This window comes from Cherax quadricarinatus, chromosome 14 (assembly GCF_038502225.1).
Source record: "Cherax quadricarinatus isolate ZL_2023a chromosome 14, ASM3850222v1, whole genome shotgun sequence".
NCBI lineage: Eukaryota > Metazoa > Arthropoda > Malacostraca > Decapoda > Parastacidae > Cherax > Cherax quadricarinatus.
In genome coordinates, this window is record NC_091305.1 from 50,842,459 (window position 1) to 50,862,579 (window position 20,121).

The window sequence follows — 20,121 nt, forward strand, 5'->3', positions numbered from 1 at the left end:
CACACTTGGAATTTCACTACTCTTTCATAGTGGTTATTTTGCATATATATATATATATATATATATAAGTACTAAGGTTATACTCCAAAAGTTGTGTCCTTAATTATTAAGTTTACATTAAATGTAAATATTTCCAGGTTGACATCTTTATATTCTTAAAGTTGTCAAGTTTTACTTGGTTAGTATTGATGTAGTTGTGATCCCACAGCGACACTCTGAGACGCCCACGATACAAGATAACTGGACTAGAATCATAACTAACAAGCTGTTACAAAACCAGAAACAGGCTAGGTGCTAGAAGGGGATCAAAGAACTGACCTTCTAGTTTTCTCAGGAGATATCTACGCTTTAGATGTCCCATTTTGTAACACACATCTACATCGTTTATTTATTTGTTTATTTTGTCTTTGCAAACAGTACATTGAGATTTTGTATTTACAATAGTGGGTTGCAATGCAGAGAGAGCCTCTAATATGCCTAGACACTATGGGCCAACTTAACATTACTGGCTTACAGTCTACTTAACACTAAGGAGTATATCATAGTTGTACAGTAGGATAGTAATTATTTCATAGTTGTACAGTAGATTATTAATTATAAATGAATCAAAATTTGTATAAGACAAAAGATATATTCATATATTCAAAAATGCTTTTTAGTGAAAACAATGATTAAATTATATTCCTGTCAACAATGGATAAAAGGTTCAAAGTGATTGTTGAAGTTATGATGTGGGAGAACATAGGCGAGTAAGTGTGTACTGAGTATTTAGCGTTTAGTCTAGGGTGATTAAGTGGCTTTTGAGTCTTAAATTGATTTTCAGACTGGGTTACTTTAATATCTTCTGGTAATGAATTCCATATTTTGGGGCCCTTTATGTCCATAGAGTTTTTACACGAGGTATATCAAAAAGAGATCTGTGTCTTGTATTGTGGTCATGTGTCCTGTTTAGGTTGGTGAGGAGAAGTTTGAGTGGAGGGTTCATATTTGCGTGTATTGTTGTGTGTATAGTAGGCACATGAATAAGTATGGATGTTCTTAATGGTGAGCAGATTCAGACTTTTGAAAATTGGTGGAGTATGCTGGTGGGAGTGGGAATTTGTTATCATTCTTACTGCTGCCTTTTGCTGGGTTATTAGGGGTTTTAGGTGATTGGATGTTGTTGATCCCCATGCACAAAATTCCATATGTAAGATAAGGGTATATGAGTGAATGGTACAGTGCCAGGAGAGCTGATTGTGGAATGTAGTACCTTATCTTTGATAGTATGCCTACAGTCTTGGAGATTTTCTTGGTGATTTGTTGTATGTGTGTCCGGGACTTAAGGCTACTGTCAAGGTGGATACCTAGGAATTTTCCCTCTGTGAGTCTTGTGACTGATGATCCGTTTAGCGTTATGTTAATTGGATCATTTGCAGTTTTGTTTCTAAACTGAGTGAAATAGGTTTTATCAGTGTTCAGGGTAAGTTTGTTAGTCATCATCCAAGCAGATATTTTCTGTAATTCGGCATTGACTGTGTTTGCTAGTATGACTGTGTTTGGGTGGGAAAAGACATGTAGAGTCATCTGCAAATAATATGGGTTTGAGTAGCTGTGATACATTCGGTAGATCATTGATGTAGATGAGAAAGAGGAGTGGTTCAAGGACGCTTCCTTGTGGGACTCCTACTGTGATTGGTTGGGTGGAAGAGTTTGCATCATTTGCATACACATATTGAGTACTGTTACTAAGGTATGATTTTAGGTAGTTGAGGGAGTGGCCTATGATACTATAGTGCGTTAATTTGGAGTACAGTAGTTCATGGTCGACTGTATCGAAAGCTTTACGTAAATCAATGAAAATGCCCAGCGGGACTTCTTTCTTTTCAAGTGCGGTATATATTAGTTCTAGCATGTGTATGATAGTGTCATTTGTCTTTTATTATTCCTGAATCCAAACTGACAAGGGTTTAATATGTTGTGTGAGACGAGGTAAGTATAGATCCGTCTATGAATTAATTTTTCACTGTAAATGAATGGTATACAATACCTACAAGATGAAGAATTAGACGCGTGTGCAACATCTGGGTACCTTTATCTGCAGGTGTTTACCCATCCAGTGGCTTTATCAGTACAATACAAGGACATAATGTGAAAACTAGAACTATACACATAAGAAGAGGTAATCAGTCCCTCAGGGACTGAACCTTAAACTCCTCTTTTTCTACCTTTTTCTTTGTATTGGACTGATGAAGCCACTGTGTGGTGAAACTTTTCATCAATAAAGATTAACAAATGTTGCAAGTGTGTCATTCCTGCAACACGGTGAGTGTTGAGTGACTTACCTGCTGCCAGTGTAGCTGAGTGAAGGGTGCGGCCAAGGTGGCGGCCAGGGCTGCCTGGCCCGCCGGCAGGGCCACACCATAGGCCAGGGCCAAGGGCGTGGACACGGGCGTCAGGGCGTACACCAGAAAGGCAACGAAAGTGACATGCCACACGCCTTGTCCAGCAGTGGGAAGCGTCTGCCAGCCTACCCATGTATATGTGTAGGGCACGGGCATGACCAGGGCCACCAGGATAGCCCCGAGTGCCAGCAGCAAGTAGCAGGCGGGCATGAGATACGAGTGCCGCATGTAGCGCGAGTGTAGAGCCACCAGGAGTGCCGCAAGTACTATTGAGAGCACCAGTAGGGTGATGGGTGCGGGCGCTGCTACCTGGGCATAAGTGACGTGTAGGGCGGCCAGCAGGAGAGACAGCAGGAGCAGCAGGCCAGAGGCGGCTGCCACGCTCGCCTGCTGCAGCTTGAGAGTGTAGCTGCGGTACAGCTCCTCCAGTTCGTCATTTTCAAAGCGATGCCTGCGGCAGAGCCGGGAAAAGGCCACCTTGCGGTGTGGAGTCATGGCCTTGACACTGTGGTCCATCCTGCACCCCCGCACGCCCGCACCTCACCACGCCCACCGACCTGCGCCCCGCCCGCCGATCATGCGCCCACGCATCACCTGCAACACATTAACAAACAAATATTAATACACACATAACACATGTCGTATAAAACAAACAAATGTTACTAGAAACACTAAGTTAATTATTTCCAAGATAACACTATGAGCAACTCAAACATGCAACACAACATGGCTGGGTGTCCTGCAAGGCTGGGTGTCCTACAAGGCTGGGTGTCCTACAAGGCTGGGTGTCCTACACGGCTGGGTGTCCTACACGGCTGGGTGTCCTACAAGACTGGGTGTCCTACAAGGCTGGGTGTCCTACAAGGCTGGGTGTCCTACAAGGCTGGGTGTCCTACATGGCTGGGTTACCTGGAGGTTATTCCGGGGATCAACGCCCCCGCGGCCCGGTCCATGACCAGGCCTCCCGATGGATCTCGGCCTGATCAACTAGGCTGTTACTGCTGGCCGCACGCAGTCCAACGTACGAGCCACAGCCCGGCTGATCCGGCACTGACTTTAGGTATCTGTCCAGCTCTCTCTTGAAGGCAGCCAGGGGTGTGTCCTACAATGCTGGGTGTCCCACAAGGCTGGGTGTCCTACAAGGTTGGGTGTCCTACACGGCTGGGTGTCCTACACGGCTGGGTGTCCTACAAGGCTGGGTGTCCTACACGGCTGGGTGTCCTACAAGGCTGGGTGTCCTACAAGGCTGGGTGTCCTACACGGCTGGGTGTCCTACAAGGCTGGGAGTCCTACAAGGCTGGTTGTCCTACAAGGCTGGGTGTCCTACAAGGCTGGGTGTCCTACATGGCTGGGTGTCCTACAAGGCTGGGTGTCCTACAAGGCTGGGTGTCCAAGGCTGGGTGTCCTACATGGCTGGGTGTCCTACATGGCTGGGTGTCCTACATGGCTAGGTGTCCTACAAGGCTGGGCGTCCTACACGGCTGGGTGTCCTACAAGGCTGGGAGTCCTACAAGGCTGGGTGTCCTACATGGCTGGGTGTCCTACATGGCTGGGTGTCCTACAAGGCTGGGTGTCCTACATGGCTGGGTGTCCTACATGGCTGGGTGTCCTACAAGGCTGGGTGTTCTACAAGGCTGGGTGTCCTACATGGCTGGGTGTCCTACAAGGCTGGGTGTCCTACACGGCTGGGTGTCCTACAAGGGTGGGTGTCCTACATGGCTGGGTGTCCTACAAGGCTTGGTGTCCTACATGGCTGCGTGTCCTACAAGGCTGGGTGTCCTACACGGCTGGGTGTCCTACAAGGCTGGGTGTCCTACACGGCTGGGTGTCCTACAAGGCTGGGTGTCCTAGAAGGCTGGTTGTCCTACAAGGCTGGGTGTCCTACAAGGCTGGGTGTCCTATATGGCTGGGTGTCCTACAAGGCTGGGTGTCCAAGGCTGGGTGTCCTACATGGCTGGGTGTCCTACATGGTTGGGTGTCCTACAAGGCTGGGTGTCCTACACGGCTGGGTGTCCTACAAGGCTGGGAGTCCTACAAGGCTGGGTGTCCTACAAGGCTGGGTGTCCTACATGGCTGGGTGTCCTACAAGGCTGGGTGTCCTACAAGGCTGGGTGTCCAAGGCTGGGTGTCCTACATGGCTGGGTGTCCTACATGGCTGGGTGTCCTACAAGGCTGGGTGTCCTACACGGCTGGGTGTCCTACAAGGCTGGGAATCCTACAAGGCTGGGTGTCCTACATGGCTGGGTGTCCTACAAGGCTGGATGTCCTACAAGGCTGGCTGTCCTACAAGGCTGGCTGTCCTACAAGGCTGGGTGTCCTACAAGGCTGGCTGTCCTACATGGCTGGGTGTCCTACATGGCTGGGTGTCCTACAAGGCTGGGTGTCCTACATGGCTGGGTGTCCTACAAGGCTGGCTGTCCTACATGGCTGGGTGTCCTACAAGGCTGGATGTCCTACAAGGCTGGCTGTCCTACAAGGCTGGCTGTCCTACAAGGCTGGGTGTCCTACATGGCTGGGTGTCCTACAAGGCTGGATGTCCTACAAGGCTGGGTGTCCTACAAGGCTGGCTGTCCTACAAGGCTGGGTGTCCTACAAGGCTGGCTGTCCTATATGGCTGGGTGTCCTACAAGGCTGGGTGTCCTACAAGGCTGGCTGTCCTACAAGGCTGGCTGTCCTATATGGCTGGCTGTCCTACAAGGCTGGGTGTCCTACAAGGCTGGGTGTCCTACATGGCTGGGTGTCCTACATGGCTGGGTGTCAGGCTAAGTTAGGTTAGACTGTAGTCTATTAATATAAATAATATATTATAACGTACTACAGCTTACAAGTGATACAAAGTTCTTAAACTGTGAATCTAGAAAATGGGGACCTCCATTAAGGATACTAGAAATACACAGATAATCATTGTTTAACGTTCGTGATCAGTCACCTGTAGCCTGATCAACCAGGCTAGCACCAGACGAGCCTGGCCCCTGGCCGGGCTCCGAGAGTAGTAAGACTCTCGAAACTCTTCAAAGGTATATTAAAGGTAAAGGTATGATACCCAGAGGCTCCACTGCTATGTTAACTGCTGGTTCAACAGCCAATCACGTGAAAGCAGCGAATTCTGCAAAGTGACATGGTCGAGACATGGAGTAGGAGCGACAGTGTACCAGCACCTCTGCTTGAACACAGTCTTTAACACTGACTCTTGCTAGTAATCCAACGTATGAACCACAGCCCGGCTGATCCGGCACCGTCTTTAGGTATCTGTCCAGCTCCCTCTTGAAGACAACCAGGGGTCTTCCCGTAATGCCCCGTATTGCTGGTGGGAGGCTGTTGAACAGTCTTGGGCCCCGGACACTTATTGTGTTTTCTCTTAGTGTACCAGTGACGCCCCTACTTTTCACTGTGGGTATGTTGCATCGCCTGCCAAGTCTTTTGCTTTCGTATGGAGTGATTGCTGTGTGCATATTAGGGACCAGTCCCTCCAGAATCTTCCAGGTGTAGATTATGATACATCTCTTTCGCCTGCGCTCTAGTGAGGACAAGTCAAGTGCTTCCAGGCGCTCCCAGTAGTTAAGGTGTTTGATGGAACTTATACGTGCAGTAAAGGTTCTCTGTACACTCTCTAGTTCTGCAATTTCACCTGCCTTGAATGGGGATGTTAATGTACAGCAGTATTCTGGCCTAGAGAGAATAAGTTATTTAAAAAGGATCATCACTGGCTTAGCATCTCTTGTCTTGAATGTTCTCATTATCCATCCTATCAGTTTCCTAGAAGATGTGATAGCGGCATTGTTGTGGTTCTTGAATGTGAGGTCTTCGGACATTACCACACCCAGGTCTTTCACATTACTTTTCTGTCTATTGTGTGATTGGAGTTTGTAGTATACTCAGTCCTAGTTATTATTTCCTCCAGTTTTCCATAGCGGAGTAGTTGGAATTTGTCTTCAATGAACATCATATTGTTCTCTGTTGCCCATTGGAAAACTTGGTTTATATCTTCTTGGGGCTTTGCTGTCTCCTCAACGGATGACATTGTCATGCAGATCCTAGTATCGTCTGCAAAAGATGATATAGTGCTGTGGTTTACATCTCTGTCTGTCTGATATGACAATAAGGAACAGGATAGGTGCGAGTACTGTGCCTTGTGGGACAGAGCTCTTCACTATGGCAGCATCTGATTTAACTCTGTTTACCACTACTCTTTGTGTGCTATTGGTTAGAAAGTTGAAGATCCATCTGCCTACTTTGCCGGTTATCCCTTTAGCACGCATTTTGTGTGCTGTTACACCCTTGTCGCACTTGTCAAAGGCTTTTGCAAAGTCTGCGTATACTACATCCGCATTCTGTTTGTTTTCCAGTGCATCTAGGACCATATCATAGTGGTCAAGCAGTTGCGAAAGGCAGGAGCGACCTGCTCTGAAACCATGTTGCCCTGGGTTGTGCAATTTTTGGGAGTCCAGGTGGTTTGCTATCCTGCTTCTTAGAACTATTTCGAAGATTTTTATGATGTGGGACGTTAAAGCTATTGGTCTATAGTTCTTAGCTACTGCTTTGTTGCCGCCTTTATGGAGTGGGGCTATATCTGCTGTTTTTAGTGACTGTGGAATCTCGCCTGTGTCTAAGCTCCTTCTCCATAGCATACTTAGGGCCCGTGAGAGGGGTTTCTTGTAGTTTTAAATGAACACCGAGTTCCACGAGTCTGGGCCTGGGGCTGAGTGCATGGGCATGTCGTCGACGGCTTTCTCAAAGTCTAGTGGAGTTAAGGTTATGTCATAAATCTGGCCTACATTGGCAGGGTTTTGAGGCTCATTCATGAAAAAATTGTTTGGATTGTCTATCTTTAAACTGGTTAGTGGCTCGCTGAACACTGAGTCATACTGCAATTTCAGTATCTCGCTCATTTCTTTGTTGTCGTCTGTGTAGGATCTGTCTTGTCTCAGCAGGGGCCCTATACTAGAAGTGGTTTTTGACTTGTTTTTGGCATATGGAAGGAAACATTTCGAATTTCTTTCAATTTCATTAATCGCTTTTAGCTCCTCTTGTCTCTCCTGGATCCTGCATGAGTCCTTTAACTTCAACTCAATATTTTCCACTTCCCTGGTTAGCACTTCCTTCCCTGTATCAGAAAATCTGGCATTCTTGAGGAGCTCGATGATTCTTCATCTTCTCCTGTAGAGGGAGCGTCTCTCTCTCTCCAGTTTACTTTCCTTACTTTACTTACCTTGAACATACTTCAGCTACCAGGAGGGTGATCTTCTCGAGGCATTGATTAGGGTCCATGTAATTTAAGATATCCTCCCAGCATGTTTCATTTAGGGCATTGTTTACCTAATCCCAGATGATGTTCTTGTTACTGAAGTTGAATTCGGTAAAGGCACACACCCCATACCCATCCTGTGGGCGGTAGTCAAAAGATTACAGAGGTTCGGTAAAGGTACTCTCATAATTGTATGCATCTTGCCGATCAGGACTCCTGTGCATGCAAGTCTGGACTTCTATTAGATTGTGACCAGAATTTGTTGTTTTTGATACTGTTATATTCCTTACCAGGTCCTCATTATTTGTGAAAATAAGGTCCAGTGTGTTCTCCAGTCTTGTTGGCTCCACTATCTGCTGACTTAGTGTGTGTTTGTTGCAGAAATTCAGCAGCTCCTGTGTGTGTGACCTTTCATCTGAGCTGCCTCCAGGGATTATTTCTGCTACGACATTATTTGCTATATTCTTCCATTTTGTGTGTCTTAGATTGAAGTCACCAAGCAGCAAGATGTTTGGGGATGGGGCTGGAAAGTTATCCAGACAGGAGTCAATTTTTGACAGTTGTTCTTTGAACTGTTGGGAAGTTGCATCCGGTGGCTTATATACAAGTACAATGACTAAGTTTTGGTTCTCGATTTTTATTGTCAGAACTTCAACTACATCATTTGTGGTATATACCTTATACCTTTGACATACCTTTGAAGAATTTCGAGAGTTTATCTACTCTCTGAGCCCGGCCATGGGCCAGGCTCGTCTGGTGCTCGCCTGGTCAACCAGGCTGTTGCTGCTGGAGGCTCACTGCCCCACATATCCATCACAGCCTGGTTGATCTGGCACCTGGTGAAGATACTTGTCTAGTTTCTTCTTGAAGGCTTCTACACTTGTTCCACCCGTGTTTCAGATATCTTCTGGTAAGATGTTGAAAAGTCTGGGACCCCGGACGTTGATAGTGTTCCCTTATTGTCCCCACCGCACCCCTGCTCCTCACTGGGTTTATTTTACACTTCCTCCCATATCTCTCACTCCATTATGTTGTTATGGCATGGCAGTGTGCAGATTTGGGACCAAGCCCTCGAGTACCTTCCAGGTATATATTATCATGTACCTCTCTCTCCTCCGCTCCAATGAGGTGTTCCCAGTAGTTTAGGTGCTTTACTGGCTCAATGTGAGCCGTAAACGATCTCTGTATTTGTTCCAGCTCCGATATTTCTCCTGCCCTGAACAGGGCCGTCAGCAGTGAGCAATATTCTAAGTCAGGGAGTACTAGCAATTTCAAGAGTGTCACCATTGGCATTGTTTCCCTTGTTTTGAAAGTTCTCAGTACCCACCCAGTCATCTTCCTGACTGTCGTGATCTTTGTCTTCTTATGGTTTTTAAAAGAAAGGTCCGCTGACATAATTATTCATAGGTCTTTTACGTGTTCCTTACGTTCTATTTGGTGACCCTCTTGAGTTTTGTATATAGTGCTCCTTTAGAGTTCTCCAGTATCTCTGTGCAAATGAGAGACTCTTTGACATACAGGCCAACCCTCCCTTGTTGCCTGTTCTTTCTGTCGCATCTGAGAAGGTTGTACCCAGGTATCCATATTTCACTGTCAAAGTAATCTTTTGCGTGGGTCTCTGTGAAGGCTGCAAACATTGCATTTGACTCCCCTAGAAATCCACTAATGAAAGGTATTTTGTTGATGGTGGATGGTTTAAGGCCCTGTATATTAGCAAATATAAATGAGGTTGTGCTGCATGTTTGTTGGTGGATTTTGTTGTTGGCTTCAGTAGCCGTGAGCCCGGAGGTGCCACTGGCTGCGCCTCCAGTCCAACAAGGCTCCAAGGTGATGGACTATTTTGGTTATCTCTTTCCATTTTCTTTCTTCGTTTCCTACCACTAAAAAATCACTTGGGGTGTTGTCACAGCTACCATAACTACTATGATGTGTTGTACAGGGTGTGTGCCTCCTGGTCCCTTTTAGGTGGTATGCAGTGCAACTGTTATTGTAACATTGTTTTTCAAGGACTGAAGACTGACACATCTCAGGGTGGAAGTATTTACAAGAGGTAGAACGACACACTTCCCTAGACAGGAGGTCATGGCATTTTTTGGGATGCTCAAAGTTGCATGTCCCATTCGTTTTCCCTGATATTCCGTGTTTACAGATGCCCCAAACATAGAATTTGCAGCATTTTGTTTTTGGCTGGGTACAATTCGTGCTGGATGTATTCCTAGTCTGTGCCAGCCCTGGAGCTACACTACAGTCCTCCATAGCCAAACCAGAAACACCACCATCTGTTGTCATGGCACCAACATTTTTCCTGGAAGGGGACTCCCCGACTACATCTGTACTAGAGGCTATGACTGTGTTGGCTGCAAAAGAGTTTACCCCAGAGGAGGGCACCTCTACTACATCTGTACTAGGGGCTATGGCGTTGGTGGCTGTGGAAGAGTCTTTAACTGAATCCGGATTTTCACAATGGCTGAGGGCTGGGTCTGGGTCAGCCCTAAGGCTGGGGACTGAGCTAGCTGTTGTTTTTGTTTCCTGTAATTTTTCCAGTGTGTATCTGCTTATTTTGGGGTCAGTTGTTGTAGACTGGGCATTCTGTGTGTTAGACTTTACTCCTCTCCTATGTTCCCATGCACTAGATATTCCATGTAGACTATTTAATAGTTCCTCCTTTTTTCGTGTTTATTGTTTAACCTCCTGAGTGTTTTCCTGATATCTGTCCATAGTTCCACATCCCTGTTGCAGATCCAGAAACACCTATCTAGATAGATGTCAGTTTTGGTTGTAGTGTTTATTCTTGCACAGGTAACATGATGTTTTGAAAAGCAAAGGTTGCATGTGATTCTAGATTGTTTCCCAAGAGCCTTTTCACATGTCCCACAGGTATAAGAAGAACATAAGAACATAAGAACGGAGGAACACTGCAGAAGGCCTACTGGCCCATGCGAGGCAGGTCCAAGTCTCCTACCGGCTTAAGCCAATGCACCCAACCTAGTCAGGTCAGGTCACATTGACTTAAGGGAGGAACACGGCAACCAACCTGGTAGCACAAGCTATGAGGTCCAACTCACACCCACCCACATCCACTCATGTATTTATCCAACCTATTTTTAAAGCTACACAACGTTCTGGCCTCTATAACTGTACTCGGGAGTTTGTTCCACTCATCCACAACTCTATTACCAAACCAGTACTTTCCTATATCCTTCCTGAATCTGATTTTTTCCAACTTAAAACCATTGCTGCGAGTCCTGTCTAGGCTAGATATTTTCAGCACACTATTTACATCCCCTTTATTTATTCCTGTCTTCCATTTATACACCTCAATCATATCCCCCCTAATTCTACGTCTTTCTAGAGAGTGCAGATTCAGGGCCCTCAGTCTATCCTCATAGGGAAGGTTTCTGATACATGGGATCAACTTTGTCATCCTCCTTTGTACATACTGTACTGCCATCCTGCCTGTATCCTATTTGCAACTGGGTACCACAAGAACCTGATCTTCACTTTACCTTTCAGCTCTGCACGCAGGTGTGGGTGATACAGGTCAATGGATGGGTATGTGGGATGTAATTAGTCTGGAGATTTATTACACATTAAAAACTTTTATGTTGTATAACATCATATATCATACATCCTACAGCATCTGATTCCTGTCATGATCACTGCTATTCATCTTATCCTGGGCTTCACTTTACCTTTCAGCTCTGCACTCAGGTGTGGTGTTATGTGGTCAATGCAAGGATGTGTGGGATGTAATTAGTATGGGGACTTATTACACATTAAAAAAAAACTATGATGTATGACATATATCATACATCCCACAGCATCATATTTGTCATGATCACTGACAGAAACAGTGGTGGTGGCTGGGTTTCGGTGATGAAAGGTAGTTCGGTGGTCAGGGGTATGGGTGCCGGGGGGGGGGTTAGGATCAACCCCGCTGGTTGGGGTGTCGGAGGGGGGTGGGTGGCTAGAGGATTTGGTGGTGCGTTATGCCTTTTCCACTATTTAATCACTTCATGTTCACTGTTTCCCTGCACATCGATCCACTATCTCTTATTTTATTGCTTCTACTTTTATTGCTTAATACTCATCCAGTTTTTATCCCCACGTCTCCACTTTGCTTGGTTTGGTGATAGGTGGGTCCGTGGTATGGGTGCCAGCAGGGGGGGAACCACCCCCGCAGGTTGGGGTGCGAAGGGGTGGTGGGAGAGGTGAGGGGATCAGTGGGGTGTGCGTAAACTTGTGCAGTTTGTTTCCATATAATTACACCATAGCTTACACTAGCAATTGGATTTAAAAGTATTACTCTCATCCACAATTCAGTTTACCTGGAGTTTACCTGGAGAGAGTTCCGGGGGTCAACGCCCCCGCGGCCCGGTCAGTGACCAGGCCTCCTTAGGTCAATGTCCCAGGATGCGACCCACACCAGTCGACTAACACCCAGGTACCCATTTTACTGATGGGGAACATAGACAACAGGTGGAAAGAAACACGTCCAATGTTTCTACTCTGGCTGGGAATCGAACCCAGGCCCTCACCGTGTGAAGCGAGAGCGTTAACCACCAGGCCACCAGAGCCCACTATATCCTATATGTACACTATATCACTGCCTATTCAAATCCTTTTTCCTGGTTATAACACCTGTACGATAGTTTACATTTCTCTGTCGCCTCTGGCAATAATTTTCCTGGTGGTGGTCGACCTATATATATTCCATATATTATACACTATGTATTGGGTATTTGACAGATTGCTGTAATCCACAATTTCAGATCACTATATCACTGAACAACAATACCTCGCCAGTCACTATATTTCTTATATGGTATGAGAAACAATCCTTCAGTATAAAACACGACCCACTGTATGGTATCTGTAGGCCTACACACTGCTCTCCTCACTTTCATTAATAATAATATCTTATATTCTCCCGTGGTTTTAGCAGTAATCCTTTTCCATTTCTTAACTTTTCTGCTCTCTGCGTTTATGGAGAAGAAAGGCGATGCAAGAGGTAAGGAAAGAGGAGCTCTTGCTGTTGCTAATACTGCTGCTGTTACTGATGATGCTGATTTTGCTGCAGCTGCTGTTTCTTGTATAGCAGCACTCGGTTAATACTGCAAGGATCTAGCAAGGCCTGATCAACCAGGCTGTTATGCAGTCCAAATGTATGAACAACAGCTCGGCTGGTCAGGAACCGATTTCAGAAACACGGCAAGTTCTCCCTTGAAGACAGCCAGAGGTTTGTTGGTAATTCTCTTATGAACGAAAGGAAGGCGTTGAAAAGTCGGGGACCTCCGACACTCATCGAGTGCTCTCTCTTGGTGTATTCGCTGCGTCCCAGCTTTTTACCTGAGGTACTCTGCACCGTCTGCTAAGTCTCTTTTCATAAGGAGTGATTTCAGTGTGGAGGTTAGGAAGCAGTCTATACAGGACTCGCCAGGTGTACATTATAATGCGTCTCTCACCTACACTGACCTCTCTGACACTAAGTGTACCTTCCTTGCAGGAAAACAATACTCTTTCTCCCCACTACTGCCACTGGTCTTCCCCACTGCTACCACCGGTCCTCCCCAGTACTGCCACTGGTCTTCCCCACTGCTACCACCGGTCCTCCCCAGTACTGCCACTGGTCTTCCCCACTGCTACCACCGGTCCTCCCCACTACTATCACTGGTCCTCCCCACTACTACCACTGGTCCTCCCCACTACTACCACTGGTCCTCCCCACTACTACCACTGGTCCTTCCCACTACCACCGGTCCTCCCCACTACTACCACTGGTCCTTCCCACTACCACCGGTCCTCCCCACTACTACCACTGGTCCTCCCGTCCTGGTCACATTGTGCTACGTTGCACGTCGTAATGTACTTCCGGTGAGGTGCCTGGGGCAACCACTGCTGAACGTCACTTAATATACCTCACAGATATCCCTCTCAGGTGTCCCTTACTGGCTTCAGGAGCTTCTAAGGTATCCCTAGAAATGGAATATCTATAGCAGCTGTAAGATTTTTTTTTTCTTCTTCCAAGGTTACCATGTGAAAACTAGAGAATGCATCGTCAGAATGACTTCAAACTTTCAACAGTGATGCGTGGCACCCAGGGGAAGCTACACTATAGTATTGCGACGTATCGCTCTAAACTGTGTTTCTGTACAATAACTGGAGAATGCCTCTTCTGATAAGCTTGAAACTTTTAGTGGTAATGTGCCTCACTAAGAGGCAGATCTGAACTGGTTTATAAACTGTGTAGATGACACTGGCCCACCTTCATGCTGCTTACACCCACCCACCACACCACTGGCCCACCTTCATGCTGCTTACACCCACCCACCACACCACTGGCCCACCTTCATGCTGCTTACACCCACCCACCACACCACTGGCCCACCTTCATGCTGCTTACACCCACCCACCACACCACTGGCCCACCTTCATGCTGCTCACACCCACCCACCACACCACTGGCCTACCTTCATGCTGCTTACACCCACCCACCACACCACTGACCCACCTTCATGCTGCTTACACCCACCCACCACACCACTGGCCCACCTTCATGCTGCTTACACCCACCCACCACACCACTGGCCTACCTTCATGCTGCTTACACCCACCCACCACACCACTGGCCTACCTTCATGCTGCTTACACCCACCCACCACACCACTGGCCCACCTTCATGCTGCTTACACCCACCCACCACACCACTGGCCCACCTTCATGCTGCTTACACCCACCCACCACACCACTGGCCCACCTTCATGCTGCTCACACCCACCCACCACACCACTGACCCACCTTCATGCTGCTCACACCCACCCACCACACCACTGACCCACCTTCATGCTGCTTACACCCACCCACCACACCACTGGCCTACCTTCATGCTGCTTACACCCACCCACCACACCACTGGCCCACCTTCATGCTGCTTACACCCACCCACCACACCACTGGCCCACCTTCATGCTGCTCACACCCACCCACCACACCACTGACCCACCTTCATGCTGCTCACACCCACCCACCACACCACTGGCCTACCTTCATGCTGCTCACACCCACCCACCACACCACTGACCCACCTTCATGCTGCTTACACCCACCCACCACACCACTGACCCACCTTCATGCTGCTTACACCCACCCACCACACCACTGACCCACCTTCATGCTGCTCACACCCACCCACCACACCACTGGCCTACCTTCATGCTGCTCACCCACCCACCACACCACTGGCCCACCTTCATGCTGCTTACACCCACCCACCACACCACTGACCCACCTTCATGCTGCTTACACCCACCCACCACACCACTGGCCTACCTTCATGCTGCTTACACCCACCCACCACTGGCCTACCTTCATGCTGCTTACACCCACCCACCACACCACTGGCCTACCTTCATGCTGCTTACACCCACCCACCACACCACTGACCCACCTTCATGCTGCTTACACCCACCCACCACACCACTGGCCTACCTTCATGCTGCTTACACCCACCCACCACACCACTGGCCTACCTTCATGCTGCTTACACCCACCCACCACACCACTGGCCTACCTTCATGCTGCTTACACCCACCCACCACACCACTGACCCACCTTCATGCTGCTTACACCCACCCACCACACCACTGGCCCACCTTCATGCTGCTTACACCCACCCACCACACCACTGGCCTACCTTCATGCTGCTTACACCCACCCACCACACCACTGGCCCACCTTCATGCTGCTTACACCCACCCACCACACCACTGGCCCACCTTCATGCTGCTTACACCCACCCACACCACTGGCCCACCTTCAAGCTGCTTACACCCACCCACCACACCACTGGCCCACCTTCATGCTGCTTACACCCACCCACCACACCACTGGCCCATTTTGATGCTGCTTACACCCACCCACCACACCACTGGCCCACCTTCATGCTGCTTACACCCACCCACCACACAACTGGCCTACCTTCATGCTGCTTACACCCACCCACCACACCACTGGCCCACCTTCATGCTGCTCACACCCACCCACCACACCACTGGCCCACCTTCATGCTGCTTACACCCACCCACCACACCACTGGCCTACCTTCATGCTGCTTAAACCCACCAACCACACCACTGGCCCACCTTCATGCTGCTTACACCCACCCACCACACCACTGGCCCACCTTCATGCTGCTTACACCCACCCACCACACCACTGGCCCACCTTCATGCTGCTTACACCCACCCACCACACCACTGGCCCACCTTCATGCTGCTTACACCCACCCACCACACCACTGGCCCACCTTCATGCTGCTTACACCCACCCACCACACCACTGGCCCACCTTCATGCTGCTTACACCCACCCACCACACCACTGGCCTACCTTCATGCTGCTTACACCCACCCACCACACCACTGGCCCACCTTCATGCTGCTTACACCCACCCACCACACCACTGGCCCACCTTCATGCTGCTTACACCCACCCACCACACCACTGGCCTACCTTCATGCTGCTTACACCCACCCACCACACCACTGGCCTACCTTCATGCTGCTTACACCCACCCACCACACCACTGGCCCACCTTCATGCTGCTTACACCCACCCACCACACCACTGGCCTACCTTCATGCTGCTTACACCCACCCACCACACCACTGGCCTACCTTCATGCTGCTTACACCCACCCACCACACCACTGGCCTACCTTCATGCTGCTTACACCCACCCACCACACCACTGGCTCACCTTCATGCTGCTCACACCCACCCACCACACCACTGGCCCACCTTCATGCTGCTTACATCCACCCACCACACCACTGGCCCACCTTCATGCTGCTCACACCCACGCACCACACCACTGACCCACCTTCATGCTGCTCACACCCACCCATCACACCACTGGCCCACCTTCATGCTGCTCACACCCACCCACCACACCATTGGCTCACCTCCACGCTGCTCACACCCACCCAACACACCACTGTCCCACCTCCACGCTGCTCACACCCACCTATTACACCCCTGGCCCACCTTCATGCATCTCACACCCACCCACCACACCACTGGCCCACCTTCATGCTGCTCACACCCGCCCACCACACCACTGTCCCACCTCCACGCTGCTCACACCCACCTACTACACCCCTGGCCCACCTTCATGCATCTCACACCCACCCACCACACCACTGACCCACCTTCATGCTGCTCACACCCACCCATCACACCACTGGCCCACCTTCATGCTGCTCACACCCACCCACCACACCACTGGCCCACCTTCATGCTGCTCACACCCACCCACCTCAAGATTTCCTGTCACATTGTTCCAATCAATTTCTCTAAAGTTAAATCTCCCATTATTACAACATTTTCATATCTAGACGCCTTATGAAATTCGTCCCATAACAGCTTACTGCACTCTCTATCAAGGTTTGGGAGCCTATATATCACACCCAAAATTAACTTTTCACGACCCTCGAGAAACTGTAGCCAAACAGATGTGTGTTCTTTCACAAGTATCATATATTATGTTGCCTAATGGAGGTTATTTTGGTTTGGTTTACTCACCTACCTGGAGGGTATTCCGGGGATCAACGCCCCCGCTGCCCGGTCCATGATCAGGCCTCCTGGTGGATCAGGGCCTGATCAATGAGGCTGTTACTGCTGGCCACACGTAGTCCTACGTAGGAACCATAGCCCGACTGATCCGATACTGACTTTAGGTATCTGTCCAACTCCCTCTTGAAGACAATCAGGGGACTATTGGTAATCCCCCTTACAGCTGGTGGGAGGACACTTATTGTGTTTTCTCTTAGTGTACCAGTGACGTCCCTGCTTTTCACTGGGGGTATGTTGCACCGCCTGCCAAGTTTTATTGCTTTCGTATGGAGTGATTGCTGTGTGCATACTAGGGACCAGTCCCTCCAGAATCTTCCAGGTGTAAATTACGGTATATCTCTCTCGCCTGCGCTCTAGTGAGTACAAGTCAAGTGCTTCCAGGCGCTCCCAGTAGTTAAGGTGTTTGATGAAACTGGTATCTGCAGTAAAGGTTTTCTGTATATTCTCTAGATCTACAATTTCACCTGCCTTGAATAGAGATGTTAATGCACAGCAGTATTCGTCCCTGTAATAAGAACAGGAGAACGAAGGCGCCAGGAAAATGTTTGGCTGGGAAGGAGTCTTTTATTGTACTCAAATTAATCTCTGTTAATTTACTAACATTGTAACATTTTTGTTAGAAAATTGTATTTCCACTGTTTTTTTTATTTACCTTTTTCATTTTGTTCACATTTGTCAAGTGATATCGTGACATTATATCGTGTGTTAGCCACACTGAATGTCTTCCAGGTAGGTGACCGAAAATAAAAAAATAATCAGTCATTGAAGATCTGTCTTGCCAGAACTGTGCGAATAAATTCTCGGCGTGACGGCAGCAGTATTGTACTCGGCGTGACGGCAGCAGTATTGTACTCGGCGTGACGGCAGCAGTATTGTACTCGGCGTGACGGCAGCAGTATTGTACTCGGCGTGACGGCAGCAGTATTGTACTCGGCGTGACGGCAGCAGTATTGTACTCGGCGTGACGGCAGCAGTATTGTACTCGGCGTGACGGCAGCAGTATTGTACTCGGCGTGACGGCAGCAGTATTGTACTCGGCGTGACGGCACAAGTATTGTACTCGGCGTGACGGCAGCAGTATTGTACTCGGCGTGACGGCAGCAGTATTGTACTCGGCGTGACGGCAGCAGTATTGTACTCGGCGTGACGGCAGCAGTATTGTACTCGGCGTGACGGCAGCAGTATTGTACTCGGCGTGACGGCACAAGTATTGTACTCGGCGTGACGGCAGCAGTATTGTACTCGGCGTGACGGCAGCAGTATTGTACTCGCCGTGACGGCAGCAGTATTGTACTCGCCGTGACGGCAGCAGTATTGTACTCGGCGTGACGGCAAAAGTATTGTACTCGCCGTGACGGCACAAGTATTGTACTCGCCGTGACGGCACAAGTATTGTACTCGCCGCCTCAAACACTCTATACGAAGTTTATTCAGGTATACACAAATCCAGTTACACATATTATCATACATAGGGAACCTGAGATAACCCAGAAACCTCAGATAAAGTGACTTATTTCCACTAGGGTCGTTAAACAGTCCTACTAACCGGCTTCCCTGAGTCCCTTCATCCTACCTTTCTCTGCATAATATTCAAACTTTCAGTGGCTATGCGAGTGAGTTAATATATATGTTATTAACATTATTTTTATTTATTTATATTCAGGGTTTTTAAAACAAGCGTAATGTTCCCTTGTTTGATAAGAGAAGTATTCTGAGTATTATACTTGTAATGTTCCCTTGTTTGATAAGAGAAGTACTCTGAGTATTATACTTGTAATGTTCCCTTGTTTGATAAGAGAAGTACTCTGAGTATTATACTTGTAATGTTCCCTTGTTTGATAAGAGAAGTATTCTGAGTATTATACTTGTAATGTTCCCTTGTTTGATAAGAGAAGTATTCTGAGTATTATACGTGTAATGTTCCCTTGTTTGATAAGAGAAGTATTCTGAGTATTATACTTGTAATGGTCCCTTGTTTGATAAGAGAAGTATTCTGAGTATTATACTTGTAATGTTCCCTTGTTTGATAAGAGAAGTATTCTGAGTATTATACTTGTAATGTTCCCTTGTTTGATAAGAGAAGTATTCTGAGTATTATACTTGTAATGTTCCCTTGTTTGATAAGAGAAGTACTCTGAGTATTATACTTGTAATGTTCCCTTGTTTGATAAGAGAAGTATTCTGAGTATTATACTTGTAATGTTCCCTTGTTTGGTAAGAGAAGTACTCTGAGTATTATACTTGTAATGTTCCCTTGTTTGGTAAGAGAAGTACTCTGAGTATTATACTTGTAATGTTCCCTTGCTTGATAAGAGAAGTATTCTGAGTATTATACTTGTACAAAACTATACTAAAGTATCTGATTTTAAAACTATTAGTGGTCCAGGTGTTGATTACCTGGAGGTTATTCCGGGGGTCAACGCCCCCGCGGCCCGGTCCATGACCAGGCCTCCCGGTGGATCAGGGCCTGATCAACTAGGCTATTACTGCTGGCCGCACGCAGTCCAACGTACGAGCTACAGCCCGGCTGATCCGGCACTGACTTTAGGTATCTGTCCAGCTCTCTCTTGAAGGCAGCCAGGGGTTTATTGGTAATTCCCCTAATGCTTGATGGGAGGCTGTTGAACAGTCTTGGGCCCCGGACACTTATGGTGTTTTCTCTTAGTGTATCAATGGCGCCCCTACTTTTAATTGGGGGTATTTTGCATCGCCTGCCCAGTCTTTTACTTTCGTAGGGAGTAATTTCTGTGTGCGGATTCGGGACCATTCCTTCCAGCGCTTCTGTTATGTATTTTTTTCCTTCAATTCAATTCAAGTTTATTCTCTATAAGGGTTACAATGTGGGGTTTACAGGTTTTGGG

The 20,121-nt window shown here is 48.0% G+C and overlaps 1 protein-coding gene across 11 annotated transcripts in view; it reads right to left on the reverse strand.

Moving 5' to 3' along the window:
• The window catches only part of LOC128698394 (adenylate cyclase type 1), a 1,819,232-nt gene that overhangs the window by 1,325,133 nt on the left and 473,978 nt on the right, over positions 1–20,121 (reverse strand). For all 11 annotated transcript variants that reach the window (XM_070085014.1, XM_070085006.1, XM_070085009.1 and 8 more), the window contains exon 2: positions 2,325–2,978. In XM_070085014.1, the coding sequence (XP_069941115.1) occupies positions 2,325–2,900 (576 nt within the window). In that variant the 5' untranslated portion in view covers positions 2,901–2,978. The remainder of the gene's footprint in view (positions 1–2,324; positions 2,979–20,121) is intronic.